The sequence below is a fragment of the Canis lupus genome, chromosome 16 (genome assembly GCF_048164855.1).
Source record: "Canis lupus baileyi chromosome 16, mCanLup2.hap1, whole genome shotgun sequence".
NCBI classification, from domain to species: domain Eukaryota; kingdom Metazoa; phylum Chordata; class Mammalia; order Carnivora; family Canidae; genus Canis; species Canis lupus.
The window spans coordinates 41,676,639-41,690,788 of record NC_132853.1 but is presented as its reverse complement, the minus strand read 5'-3'; the positions used below and the strand labels follow the sequence as shown (position 1 = coordinate 41,690,788).

General features: G+C 50.0%; 1 protein-coding gene across 1 annotated transcript; it reads left to right on the top strand.

The window, feature by feature from the left end:
* Positions 1-8,162: 8,162 nt before the first annotated feature.
* On the top strand, positions 8,163-13,609 carry SOST (sclerostin). The gene is made up of 2 exons (XM_072782234.1): positions 8,163-8,901; positions 11,631-13,609. Exons 1-2 carry the CDS (start codon positions 8,682-8,684, stop codon positions 12,050-12,052), a joined length of 642 nt encoding a protein of 213 aa, XP_072638335.1. The 5' UTR covers positions 8,163-8,681; the 3' UTR covers positions 12,053-13,609.
* The last annotated feature ends 541 nt before the right edge of the window (positions 13,610-14,150 follow it).

Genomic DNA, 14,150 nt, shown 5'->3' with positions numbered 1-14,150 from the left:
GCGGCCTTTTTTGTCCTTCTTGTCACAGCTGATTTTCCTTTATGCTCTTATGTTTGCTTTTTTCTAACTTTTAAAAATAGCGTCAACTAAAAATTAGCCCTCCCGAACACGTTCTCAGTTCCATGATGATTATATTTACACGGTAGATGTTGATTAAACATCTTGCCAGTACCAGAAATTTCCCATGACAAGAATAATCTTTTTATTTATTTAATTTCTAAAAAAAAATTGCAGCTTTTTTGAGGGATAATTGACTGGAATATTCTTGAATAGAGAGCCCCATCCTGTTGAGGGAAGTAGATTTATGTTCCTAAGAAAGGAGATACTAGGGATGACAGTCTCATGGTGGCCTCACATGAAGATGATTAGGTTGCATTTTGAGTTTGAATGATCCTGCAAACGGGCAGCCCCCAAACCTAGCCCTGCCCTCAGATGTCTTAAACTCCATTATTATTAGCATTTATCTCCCTTATAATAAGCACTGGTTTTTTTTTTTTCTCTGAATAAAAAGACTCAGAGTTCGGTCCCTTTTCTCCCTGACAGAAAAAAAACAAAAAAACCTCTTTCTTGGGCACCTGGGTGGCTCAGTCCATTAAATGTCTGCCTTAAGCATCTGCCTTCAGTTCAGGTTATGACCTCCAGGCCCTGGGATCAAGTCCCACATTGGGATCCCAGAGGGAGAGGGAAGAAGCAGACTCTCCTGAGCAGGGAGCCCGACATGGGGCTCAATCCCTGGACCCTGAGATCATGACCAGAAACAAAGGCAAATGCTGAGCCATCTGAGCCACCCAGGCGCCCCTAAATAAAATCTTAAAAACAAAAGAAAACAAACCCTCTTCTCCCAGTTCCCCATAGCAGAGGCAACTAGTCTAACTCGTTATTTGTCAAACCTCTTTGGCAATATAATCTTTATATATTTGCATAGAATTTTGAGGCAGAACACTAACATATGAAACTGGTAAAAGTGTTTTTAAATGTAATTTTAAAAGCCTTTTAATTAAGAAGGTAATTATATATATATATATATATATATATATATATATATATATATATATTCAAACAATACAAAAGGCTTATCACAAAAGGTAAGTCTCCTACCCCAGACTTTTAATCCCTCTTTTCAGAGGAAGCCGCTATTAACAGGTATATCCTTCAAGAAAAATTGCATGAATATGTAAGTACACATAAATATATATGTGTATAGAGATATCCATGGAAAATGTTCTGCACTTTGCTTTTTTGTTTAATAAACATTTGTTTCTTACAGCACCATTCGTTTAACTAGCTACCTATCATTCCATTGTGTATGGTGTACTGATTTCTGTATACTCTAATTTTAAAGGTCCAGGCTGCTTTAATAAAGAACACAATGTTGAAATAAGACTTATGAATAACAGTTGCAGCTTATCTGCTTTGTATCCTGTTAATTTCTGTTGTCTGTTACTGTGGCACAGTATCAAGCACATCCCAATATTCAAAGCTAAGGAGGATTGATCTGTGCTTGCTTGTATAATTTTATGGGGGTGGGAATAGGAGCTGCCTGGCTGGCTCAAATCAGAGTGAACAACTCTTTATCTCTGGGTCATGAGTCTGAGCCACACACTGGGTGTAGAGATTACTTTAAAAAAGGATAATTTTATAGGGGTGGCATGCCCAAGCCTATGTTTTTGAAAGACAATCTATGAGCTATGGCCTTCTGAATTGATGACTCACTTATAAGAAGTTCAAATGCACAGAGGTTCAGTTTTGGAAGTCTACACTAAAATGAGTTATCCTAGGGTGCCTGGGTGGCTCAGTGGTTGAGCAGCTGCCTTTGGCACAGGTGGTGATCTGGGGTCCTGGGATTGAGTTCCGCATCCGGCTCCCCACAAGGAGCCTGCTTCTCCCTCTGCCTACATCTCTGCCTCTCTCTGTGTGTCTCTCATGAATAAATAAATAAAATGTTAAAAAAATAAAATGGGGGATCCCTGGGTGGCGCAGCGGTTTGGCGCCTGCCTTTGGCCCAGGGCGCGATCCTGGAGACCCGGGATCGAATCCCACGTCGGGCTCCCGGTGCATGGAGCCTGCTTCTCCCTCTGCCTGTGTCTCTGCCTCTCTCTCTCTGTGTGACTATCATAAATAAATAAAAATTTAAAAATAAATAAATAAATAAATAAATAAATAAATAAAATAAAATGACTTACCCTAGAGGCAACACAATGAATGGGTGGTCTCCAGTTCATTAAAAGCAAATACACACCACATTTAAGCAATGTGTGTGTTTTTATATTTTTATTTAAATTTTACTTAGTTAACATACAGTGCAATATTAGTTTCTGGAGTAAAATTCAGGGATTCAGCTCTTACATACAACACCCAGTGCTCATCACAAGTGCCCTCCTTTGTACCCATCACCTGTCTAGACCCTACCCCATTCACATCCCTCCATCAATCCTGTTTGTTCTCTATTGCTAAGAGTCCTCTGGTTTGTTTACCTCTTTTTTTCCTTTATTATATTTTTAAATAACTGAGGTGTACTTTTTTTTATTAAAGATTTTATTTATTTTAGAGAGTTGGAGAGGGAGAGAGCACGCTCACGTGTGTGGGCAGGGGGGAGGGGCAGAGGGAGTGAGAATCTCAGGCAGACTCCACACTGAGCGCAGAGCCTAACACAGGGCTCGATCCCATGACCCTGAGATCATGACCTGACCTGAAATCAAGAGTTGGATGCTTAACTGACTGAACCACCCAGTCGCTCCGAAATGTACATATTTTTAAAACCGTAAGACATCCCTGTGGAAATGTGGGGTTCTGAGAAAGCTAGTGTGAAAGCCCAGGAATTAGATGGCCTTCTGGTGGATTGGAGCACTGGGACAGATGCCCTGAGAGGCAGAAAGGGCAGAAAAGGAATTCAAGAGGACAATGGGCTATTTATTGGCAAATCGAACTCTAATTAAAAAATAATACGTGTTAAAAAAAAAAAGAGAATGGGAAGCAGAAGGCAGGTGCAGTTGGGCTTGGAGGGAAGTCAGTCTCCAAACACATGGGGGACAGAGCTTCTCTTGGGCCACACTTTACTCATTCTCTCTTTTTCAATTAGGCCCTGACTTTTGGACTCCCATGTTTGTCTTCCTGTTGTCACATTTTAGTCAGAATCTCCCCCAACCTCCACATCCCATCATCCCCAATATCTAATCGGGTTCTTCACCCCCACCGTCTCGCAAGTGAAGGCCATCACCCGGGCTGCTTTCAGCAGCAATCAGGCTGGTTAGGTTGGTTTAGCCAGAATCCTCCCTTACCTTTCCTGTTTCCTCTTAGTAACTTTCCATGCACTGACCTCACCCTGCTCCTGTTGCATTCGGAGCTGAGCCCAGTACCTCTTGGCCACTGCAAGACCCAGTGCAAAGGTTCCTACCCCTATTCCCAGAATCCCCCCCTTGAGCAGAGTCCTCTTTACCGAGTTTTTTTTTTTTTTAATTTTTTATTTATCTACGATAGTCACACAGAGAGAGAGAGAGAGAGAGGCAGAGACACAGGCAGAGGGAGAAGCAGGCTCCATGCACCGGGAGCCCAACGTGGGACTCGATCCTGGGTCTCCAGGATCGGTGCCCCCGGCCAAAGGCGGGCGCCAAACTGCTGCGCCACCCAGGGATCCCTTTACCGAGTTTTTAATGAGTGTCACGAACATTTTTTTCTTTAGGGTTTGCAGACGTCCCTCCAGGCAGAGGCAGTTGGGGAGGGTCTGGGATGAGTTGGACCCCCCTCAAAGGGCCTGGTTACCAGGAAGGACATGGAAGTTCCATCCTGTTAGCGCTGGGGAAAGTGTTAGCCCATCTAAGCAGGACGGGGTGAGTGACAAGGCTCTTTGGGACTCCTCCCTTCTTTGTCCCTGAGAAGCTGCTGAATGAACAGGTAGGAGAGGTCCACTTTCCACCTGTGTCAAGACCCTATGGTCTCCAGGGAACAAGCTCTCAACTGTGAATAAAGGCAGGCTGATTTGGGTGTCCTTCATTGCAGACAACTGCCTATAATCAGATCAGACTCCCAAATCCAGATACTCCGTTTCCCCCACTGACCTGTGGGAGCAAAGCCTGGGTAGAGAAGTGCAGTCAATATGGAAAACCCTCAGTTCCCATGAATTACATAGCCTGGTGGCTTGAGTGAGAACCAAGAAGAGAGATGCCTTTGAAGGCTTCTTGTGGATCAAAGATTCTATAATCCTGAGGATTCAAACAAGCATAACTTCCTTTCCAAATTTGGCCTGTCTTTCAAAGTGTGGTCCAAATGCCACATCTTCCTGTGATGATCCCAAGATCCACCCCAGGCAGAAGAGACGGTTCTCCCCTTCTGAAGGCTCATAACACTTTGTCCCTTAAAAAAAAAAGATGCATCTGAACCTTTCCTCAGTGGCACTAACCACTTTCTTTGCTGAAGAACTATTTTCTTCCTCTGTACAGGAGCTCCTGGAGGGGAGCACGTATGAGTTCACAGCTCCTGGCAGGAGGTCTTGCTTCATTAAATGTTTGTCAAGGGGACGTATGAACAGGCAGCGTGGTACAAATGAAAACCAACATATAGAAAAACAGCCTTGCTAGAAATTTAGATACAACTGTTAAATTATTAAATGCAATTTAAAAATATTTAGCCCAAACCCAGTGTTGGCAACCTTGTGGAGATGCACGCTATTCTGGGCCAAATTGTGCCCCTCCAAGATTCGTATCTTGAATCCTAACACCTAGTAAGTACATTGGAACGTGACCTTATTTGGAAGTAGGGCTGTTGCCGATATAATTAGTTAAGAGGAGGTATTTAGGGTGGGCCTTAATTTAATATGACTTATGTCCTTAAGAAAGGGGAATTGGAACATAGACAAGCACACAGGTGAACACCATGTGAGGATGAAGGCAGAGATTGGGGTGAAGCTTTTCTAGTTAAGGAATGCCGAAGATTGCCAGTAAAGGCACCAGAAGCCAGGGCAGAGGCATGAAACAAGACTCTCCTCACAAGTCCTCACAAGGTTACTCAGCCATTAGAAACGACAAATACCCACCATTTGCTTCGACGTGGATGGAACTGGAGGGTATTATGCTGAGTGAAGTCAGTCAGTCGGAGAAGGACAAACATTATATGGTCTCATTCATTTGGGGAATATAAAAACTAGTGAAAGGGAATAAAGGGAATGGAGAAAATGAGGGAAAATATCAGTGAGGGTGACAAAATATGAGAGACTCCTAACTCTGGGAAATGAACAAGGGGTAGTAGAAGGGGAGGTAGGTGGGGGTTGGGGTGACTGGGTGATGGGCACTGAGGGGGGCACTTGGCGGGATGAGCACTGGGTGTTATGCTATATGTTGGCAAATTGAACTCCAATAATAAAAAAAAAGTCCTCACAAGGAACCAATCTTGCCAACACTCTGATCTCCTGGTTCCAGCCTCCAGAACTATGAGAAAATGCATTTCTGTTGTTTGATTACCCGGTTTGAGGTATTTTGCTCCGGTAGCCCTAGCCGATTTATGCATATGTCTACTTGTACATCACTGGTGGGACTGGGGAGCTGGATGAGCTTTCTGGAGAACAACCCTACAACACTCAGCCAACTGTTCGCCCTCTCAGACCCAGTGTTTGCTTCTGGAAATAACCCTAAAGGTGTTTTCTTTTAAAAATTATTTTGTGGAATATTATGCAGCAGTAAAAAGGAACACATTGTTGATACATGCAACAACCAGGATGAATCTCCAGGGAATCACGTGGAGAGAAAAAAGCCAGTCCTAAAAGGTTACATACTATTTGATTCCAGTTATTTTATTTTATTTTTAAAAAGATCTTATTTGAGAGAGAGAGAGAGAGAGCATGAGAGAGCTGGGGGAGGAGCAGAGGGAGGAGAAGCAGGTGCCCCGCTGAGCAGGGAGCCCAATGTGGGGCCCAATCCCAGGACTCTCAGATCATGACCTGAGCCACAATAAGAGAGATTTCTTTAACCAACTGCGCCACCCAGGCACCCCTATTTGATTCCATATAACACTTTTGAAATGACACTAATATGGAAATGGAGGATAGATTAGTGGCACGACACGGGTTAGGGGTGAAGAGGAAGGGCATGGGAAGAAGGTAGGTGCTGCTTTCAAAAGGCAACAAAAGGGATCTTTGTGGTCACAGGGCTGTTCTTTTTCTTGACTGTGATGGATACTGGAACTTACACATGGGATAAAGCTGCATAGACTGAAACACACAAGCTTATGCATGTGCACATGAATGCAAGTAAAACCGGGGAGATGTGAATCAGATTGGTGGATTGTATCGATGTCAATATCCTGGTTCTATTGTACTGTAGTTTTGCAAGATGTCACCATTGAGAGAAACTGGGTAAACGGTACATGGTATTTTCCCTGTTTTGTTCCTCACAAGTACATGTGAATTTACAATGATCTCAAAAAGTTTACAAAATGATTTCATACAACGAAGTTCATAACATCTTTACTGAGGATAGGGGAGCATTGGAAATAACCTAAAGTACTCACAACAGAAGTCAGCTAAAACCCTGGGGTTTAACTATGAACAAAGTCAAACTCCTGAAGTGAGTAAATAAAAGCTGGATTAGCATGAAATGAAAAAGCGGATGGCATCATAGCACGTTCTCCGTGAGCCATTCTGTGAAGAGCACGGCTCTATCTTGGCAAAGAATAATTCAAAAGGATGGACACCCTTCAGAGGCTCAAATCCACTGGATTCTTCTCTTTTTTTCTTTTAACACGACTTCAGTTTCAAATAAGACAATGAAATGAAAGAAAACCGCTCGCCATCCTGCAGCCGCTGGCTCTTCCTTCTGTCTCCAGCAGGTGGCAGCAGTGCTCCGAGGATGGGCCCCACGGGCTCCGGTTCCGACGGATGGGTCTGCAGCTCCCAACGGCAGGTGGGGCTCCAGCGCCCATCGCGCCAGCTCCAGGGATGGAGCCTCGGAACTGCCTTCTCCCAAATCCAGGGCGAGAAGGCAATTGTCCGGCCACGATCGGGTTAACGGCCTACATTCCAGAGCAAGGGGAAAAGGAGGCTGGAGGGTCAGGGACTGGGGGAGGGGGCACAGAGGGCCAGCTTCTCACAACACCCAGGGGCTCTGTTGGGAGAGATAGATCACCTCCAACAATGGCCACAGCTGTTTTCGTCTGCCCCGAAGGAAACTGACTTAGGAAACAGGTATCAGAGAGGGCCCTTCCTGCAGGGGCTTCTGTCTGGCTTGTAAAACTGTCAGAGCAGCTGCATTCATGTGTGGAGTGATGGATGGTGGATAGGAGGGACAGACGGCTGCAGATGGACACGGCCGCTTACAAGTCAAGGCAGGTGGCAGAGGCCTCCTAGAGGCTCTGCAGGTGGGGGCGTGCTGATTCATTGCCCAGTGAAAATACCAAGGGGACCTGGGCTGCAGCCCTCTTCCCAGCCTCCTTCGGGGCCAGGAGCGGGGTGGGTCTCCTCCTTCATCTGCAGTGAAAGCTTCCGCTTGCTCTCCTTTCTTTTCCTGCACCTCAGGTGTGAACCTTTCTCCTTGATGCCTCTACCCCTCCCTCAGGCCCCTCGTTCTGCTCCGGGGTTAAGGCAGCGATTCTTTTTGGTTTCTTTGTGGCTAGCTGGACCTGGGATGACTTCATGGAATGCACCCCATAGCATGCATAAGGTTTGCATGCGTAAGTAAGGTTTTCCATATAGGACTCAAAGCTGAAAAATATAATGGGCTGGGAGACAAAAAAAAAAAAAAAAATGGAGAAGAAGAAAAAGATGTCAGCACTAAAAATGCTGGTCTTGGCTTTTGCTAAGAAAAGGGATTTTGCGCTCTCCATTCCTAGCCACAGCCTGGCCAGGAAAATGACTGCCTTTGGCACATTAATTTGCAAGCAGCAGCTGTGTCTTGGCCAAGAAGTACCTGTCACCAAGCACAGGAGCCCCAGGATTTCCTCCTTGGACTCCATCGCCAATGCTCGTTGACTTGCTCATCCTAGCCTTGTAACCAGAATCCTCACCTCCTCGCCCAAGCAGACGCCCTCCCTGTGTGCCCTCCAGTTTTCTCTCTTGCCTTCCAGAGGGTGCCAACAGGGGCTTTAGTGGTCAGGATAATCGATGCTTAACCTCATGGAATTGGGACCAATGCGATTTCTTAAAAAGCATCCTTCTTCTTCAGCCTGGGTCTGTGGGGGCCAAAGATATACCCCTTGTGCCATTTATCGGTGGGGTAACAAATGAACTTGGCCTGAGAAAGGGACTTGGCTGGGCTCAGCCCTGTGGGCTCAGAGCTCTCGTTTTCTTCGTGAAGCTGGTCCGAAGTTTGTTTTTGAGAAAGCCCAAGGGGCCCAAGGAGGTAAAGATTACGAGCTGGAGCTCATTTTGATATCTAAAAACCACAGCCGCCTGCACGTGGGAGGTGCTGGAGGGCAGGCTTGCCTCACACACACACTCCCCCTCCCTCTAGGTCACCTGGGAGCACCAGCAGCAATTTGGGAGTTTGCTGTGCCTGAGAAGTCTTCGGGGAGGGCTTGCCATGAGCACACCCCGTTCCCTCCCCCTGGGCTGAGAGAAACATGGGACCAGCCCTGCCCCAGCCTGTCCTCATTGGTTGGCATCAGGCGGAGGGGGCTTTAAAAAGGCAAACAGGTCCCAGGCTGGGGACCGGAGCCTGTGCTGCTGGAAGGCTGGGTGCCCTCCTCTGGCTGGCACCATGCAGCTCTCTCTTGCTCTGTGTCTCGTCTGCTTGCTGGTGCATGCAGCCTTCCGTGCAGTGGAGGGCCAGGGGTGGCAGGCCTTCAAGAACGATGCCACAGAAATCATCCCCGAGCTGGGCGAGTACCCCGAGCCTCCACCAGAGCTGGAGAACAACAAGACCATGAACCGGGCGGAGAACGGAGGGCGGCCCCCTCACCATCCCTTTGAGACCAAAGGTACGGATAGGAGGAGAGCATTTTTAGCACGAGGGGCTTGGGAGGGTTCTCTCTGGGAGGTTTTGAAGCCTGGGTAGACCATCGGCCACTGCCAGCACTAATGGAGGGAGTTGGGGGGAGGGTGGCATGCCAAGATGGCCTTGGCATTCCAGTGAGGGGGCATGAGGCTGGCAGCGGGAGGCTGGGGCAGGAAGGAGGCCAAGGCGGTGAGACTATAACTCTGGGATAGTCTCTGAGACTCAGAAAGGAGACAGTTTCAAAGAATCCCCTCCTGAGAACCCAGGAGTCCAGTGTGGAGACAAGGCAAGGGAGCCCCACCCCTGTGAGCACCTGCCGGGTGTAGACACTCTATGCAGGCTGTACCTGAACCATACGCCAGGGATCCAGCACATGGGAGCCCCATGATGTGAACTCCCAGTTGGAAAGTGAAGAAACCAAATCTCCAGACACTATGTAATGGGGTAGTGAGTAGAAGATTTGACCCTGGTTTGATCCCATTCCAAGACAGCCCTGGGTAGGGGGATTGTGTTGGGGGTGCTGGGACTGAGAGCCAGAGCAGATCCCCTCAAAGCCGTGGGAAAAGGACACACCTGCTGCCGCACTTGCTCTGCCCAGTGAGCTGGCACTTGAGAGAATGGAAGGTATTAGGCACAGTTTTGGCCTCTGGCCTGGGTAGAAGCTTGCGTCTGGGCCCTGGAGGCAGGGGTAGGAGCCTTTATGCAGGGAGTGGATACAGGTGGCACCATCTGTTCCCAGGTCCCCACCCCAGACCCAGCCTTGCCTCATTATTACTAGGGAGGGAGGCTGACCCTGGTGGCAAGGCAACGGCCCTAGTGGAGGGCACATCCGGGTTCCTGGTCAGGTCTGCACAGAGAAGCCTAGGGGGCGGGTGTGCACAGCTGGCTCTGCAGCTGGCAGGAATGGCTGGGGGCGGGGGCCGGAATGACACTTCAGAGTGAGGGCCTCACTGCCCTCCAGTCATCGTCCGGGTGGGAGAGGAGTCCACTGCCCAGGCCCTCTCGCCCCATCCCTTCCTGCCCCCTAACCAGCTGGGAATGTGGGGCTCTGCAAAGGGGGCAGCCCCAGGATGCCTGGGGCCTCAAGTCATCAAAAATGGAGGGGCAGGAGCACACCACCGCACTGCTCCTCCCAGGGCAAGATCGAATGAGCTCAGGTGACTGCTTCATGGGCTGTGTGGGATCCAAGTATAAAATGTCCACCTCCCCAGGCTCCCATAAGAGGCCACGGGCCCCAAGGAAGCTGTAAGCTCAAAACAAAGTCACCCTCTGCAGAGGAAGTGCCTCACCTAGGGGCACTATTCTTGGAAAGCCTAAAAAGCCTCCTTCCCTGGGCAAACAGGCCGCCCCCACACCCTGCCCCTGCAGCCTGGGAGCAGGGGTGAGGATGCCAGCCCAGCCCAGAAACCAGAAGGTCAGCCACTGAAGGAAGGCAAACCCACATCTCCCCTGTGACGCTTGTTCCCCACGGGCTGGGGAATGGAGACCTGGCCTTCTCTGCCTTCTCTCTGCTTTTGGTCCCAGGACTATTTCTCATCCCTTTGTGTCACATGAGAATTGTCCCCATGAAACTCTTGGGGGATAGACAGGTGCTCACATGAAGACCAGCTGTTTAAAAAAGCCCCCACCTGTCTAAACGCACAGCAGGACAGTTGATCAAGGTATCTTCAGGGAACCAAGCCGGGTTCTCAGAATCCAATCTACCCCCAACCCAGGAGCAAGCCTGTGTCACCATTAGGGATCCATTAAAATGGCACAAAACAAGAGATGTGCCCAGCAGCATCCCTGGTACACAGCAGGTGCTTAATAAGTGTTTGTGGCAGCTGAGCCTGTAGGTTTTCAGACAGAGCTCCGTGCCCTCCGGTAGGGAAGTCATTGTAGTAAAGGCAGCACTTTGCCCCCCACTCACAGTCCAGCCTCCCTCAAGGGTGCTCAGGCACCTTTCCACCCTTATGGGAACTAAGAGGTGCTGGGGCCCCAAGAGAGTGGCGTGAGGACACTCAGCTCCGCCTTTTGGGCTAGTGCTTTCCCTCTCTAGGCCTCCTTGTCCTCAGTGATGATGAGGGGGCTGGACAAGCAGCCTTTGGCTCTTTTCAAGTCTAACGACTCCTCCCCACCTCCCCTTGCATCTCTCTCCTCTGCAGCTTCTGCCCTGATTTATTACCTTCAATTAACCCCTACTCCTTTATCCCCTGGCCATCCCTCCCAAGTGGCTGGAAAAAGAATTTAGGAGAAGCCAAGGCCATGCAAAGGGTGTGGCTAGTACCTAGTCTGCCTCTACCAGGCACTCTGTGACACAGATGTGACTTCTATCTGGAGAAAAAGGCCCCCTTGGAGAAGAAGAAGCAGAACATGTAACAACTGCCAATACCCCCAGTCTTACTATGTGCCCACAGCGTCCCCTGCCTTGTCCTTAGGACAAACCATTTCACGGATGGGAAGCACAGAGAAGTTAAATGCTTTGCCCAAGATCACACAGCCGTGGAGTTGGAATTGGAACCGCAACAGACGCTTGGGTTCAAACTTTTAGGGGGAAAGGGTGGCCCCGAGGTCTTTCCAGCAGCCCCAGGGGCAAACGCATCTGGAGGCAGGTTTGGAAAAGGCCCAGGGTGAGGGGGGGTGGAGGGGGATGGCGGGGGCGGGGGGGCTGTCGGGCAGTGCGCTGGTGGCGTGGAGGGAGCCGGGCCGGTCTCACGCGCCCTCTCTCCGCAGACGCATCCGAGTACAGCTGCCGCGAGCTGCACTTCACCCGCTACGTGACGGACGGGCCGTGCCGCAGCGCCAAGCCGGTCACCGAGCTGGTGTGCTCGGGCCAGTGCGGCCCCGCGCGCCTGCTGCCCAACGCCATCGGCCGCGGCAAGTGGTGGCGCCCGAGCGGGCCCGACTTCCGCTGCATCCCCGACCGCTACCGCGCGCAGCGGGTGCAGCTGCTGTGTCCCGGGGGCGCGGCGCCGCGCGCGCGCAAAGTGCGCCTGGTGGCCTCGTGCAAGTGCAAGCGACTCACCCGCTTCCACAACCAGTCCGAGCTCAAGGACTTCGGGCCCGAGGCCGCGCGGCCGCAGAAGGGCCGAAAGCCGCGGCCCCGCGCCCGGGGCGCCAAAGCCAACCAGGCCGAGCTGGAGAACGCCTACTAGAGGCCGCCCGCCGCGCCGCGCTCCCCAACCCGCGCCCCAGCGCAGGCGCCCCGGTTTCTGCCCTCTGCGCGCGGTCTGATTGTTTGTATCTCATTGTAAATGCCTGCAACCCAGCGCAGGGGCGCCGAGACCTTCCGGGCTGCGGATCCCGGGGGCCAGCAGAGCCCCCCAGCCCCCCGCGTCCGGAGGGGGTCCCGCAGGGCAGGGGAGGGCCCCGAGAGTCACAGACACTGAGCCACGCAGCCCCGCCCACCGGGGCCGCCCACCTTTACTGGTCCCTTTTCAGAGGAGGCAGAAAAGCAAGCATTTCACCGCCCGGGGGTTCTAAGGGAGCGGTGGGGAATGAGGAGAGTCCGGGGACTGGTTAAGAAAGTTCGCTAAGATTCCTCCTCCACTCCTCTGCCCCCCATAGAGCCGTTAGCGCCTTGTTGTGCCAAGAACACAGGACTGGGGTTCATAGGGCTCCTAGTCCGGACTCTGCCACTGACCTGCTGGAAGACCTTAGACCACGCTCTTTTCTGTCCAGATTCTGTCCTCGGGTTCTTCTTTGGAAAATGGAGGTGGGGCTGCGATTTGCATCTCGAGGAATCTAATGTCATGTGATTCCAAGGCCTTGGGTGCCTTTTGAATGGGCAAAGGAGAGGTTGGATTGAATTACTGCCATGGTCACATCCAGAATTCAGAGTTGTAATCCTCTGATCTGACAGGCAAAGATGAAAAACAAGAGTGGTGGTGGTGGGGGAGTCTTCTTTATGGCTGACAAACTCCTGGAAGAAACTGTGTTTCTTTCCAGCCTGGCCTCCCCAGATGTTTGCCTACCTCCACCCCTCCATCTCAAAGGATGCACAAGCAATGCCACCAATTGAGGCAAAGGAGAAGGTCCCAAGGCTGGGGTGATGGGGAGAGAAGTATGAGTGGGGACAGAAATCACCCCCTTGTTCCTAAAGAACAGCACCCCCCACCATGGCCACTTTTTAAAGTCACCTCTGCAGAGAAGCTCTAAACCCCAGGACACTGGGCTTGCAGGCCCAAGGGAGCAGCCACCACCTATTCAAAGACAAGCAGATCCATTTGGAGGCACCTCCGCCTGCCTTCCACTCGCAGACACAATTCTGTCTAGAAACTCGCTTCTTAGTGCTGTTACCTGTGATGGCATATCTTACATTAAAATCATTTTACTTGGGGGAAAATGACAAGTGCTGTACATATGCTGAGAAAACCGCAGAGCCTAATAGCTGTCATCCAAAAATCTTTCTGAAAGTCATTTCCAGACACCTCTTATTTTCTGTGTAGTTTTTAATTGTTAAAAAAAAAAAACAGAAGACCCCCCCCCCCTTTTTTTAAACAGAAGCACATGCCATGTGAAAGCCTGCGGGGCTGGTCATCTTTGCAATCCTTTCATGTGGGATTTGTCCACAAGAATGAAAGTAGTGGTTCTTAAAAAGAGTTAAGTTACATATTTATTTTCTCACTTAAGTTATTTATGCAAAAAAGTTTTCTTGTAGAGAAATGACAACATTAATATTGCTTTATGAAATACCAGTCTGTTCTTTCCAAATCCAGAGGCATTGTTAATAAAGACAATGAATCATTTCCGAGAGGATGTGGTCTCATTTTGACAACCACACACAGACATTTCTGTCAAAGTTAACATCCTTTCCTTGGTTGCTGGGACTTCAGCTTTGGAGGCACCTTTGACTGTGCCGCCGTGGTCCTGGTGACAATTATGTCCTCCCTTTGAAAAGTCGTGTCTGTCCCTTCCTTTCCAAACCTAGACCTCATTCCTTCACCGTGGCCATCGTGATAACTTCAGCCTGGTCTCCCTTAAGCCGCCTGCCCTCCACACTGTCTTCCAGAAACACTGCTCTCCTTGCACCACCCCCTGCTCACAATCCTTCCGTAGCTCCTCCTCCCTGGGATGAGTTCCGGTGTCTCCACCTGACACGTGAGGCCTTCCTCTGCTAGATTCCCATCCCTGCCCCCACTCTACCAAACTTCCTTCCTGACTCCCAAATGGCCACGCTCTACTACGACACTCATCCCTGCCTTAGTTTACTCCCATGCCTGCAGACCACTCCCAACGACTCCTGCTCTTACT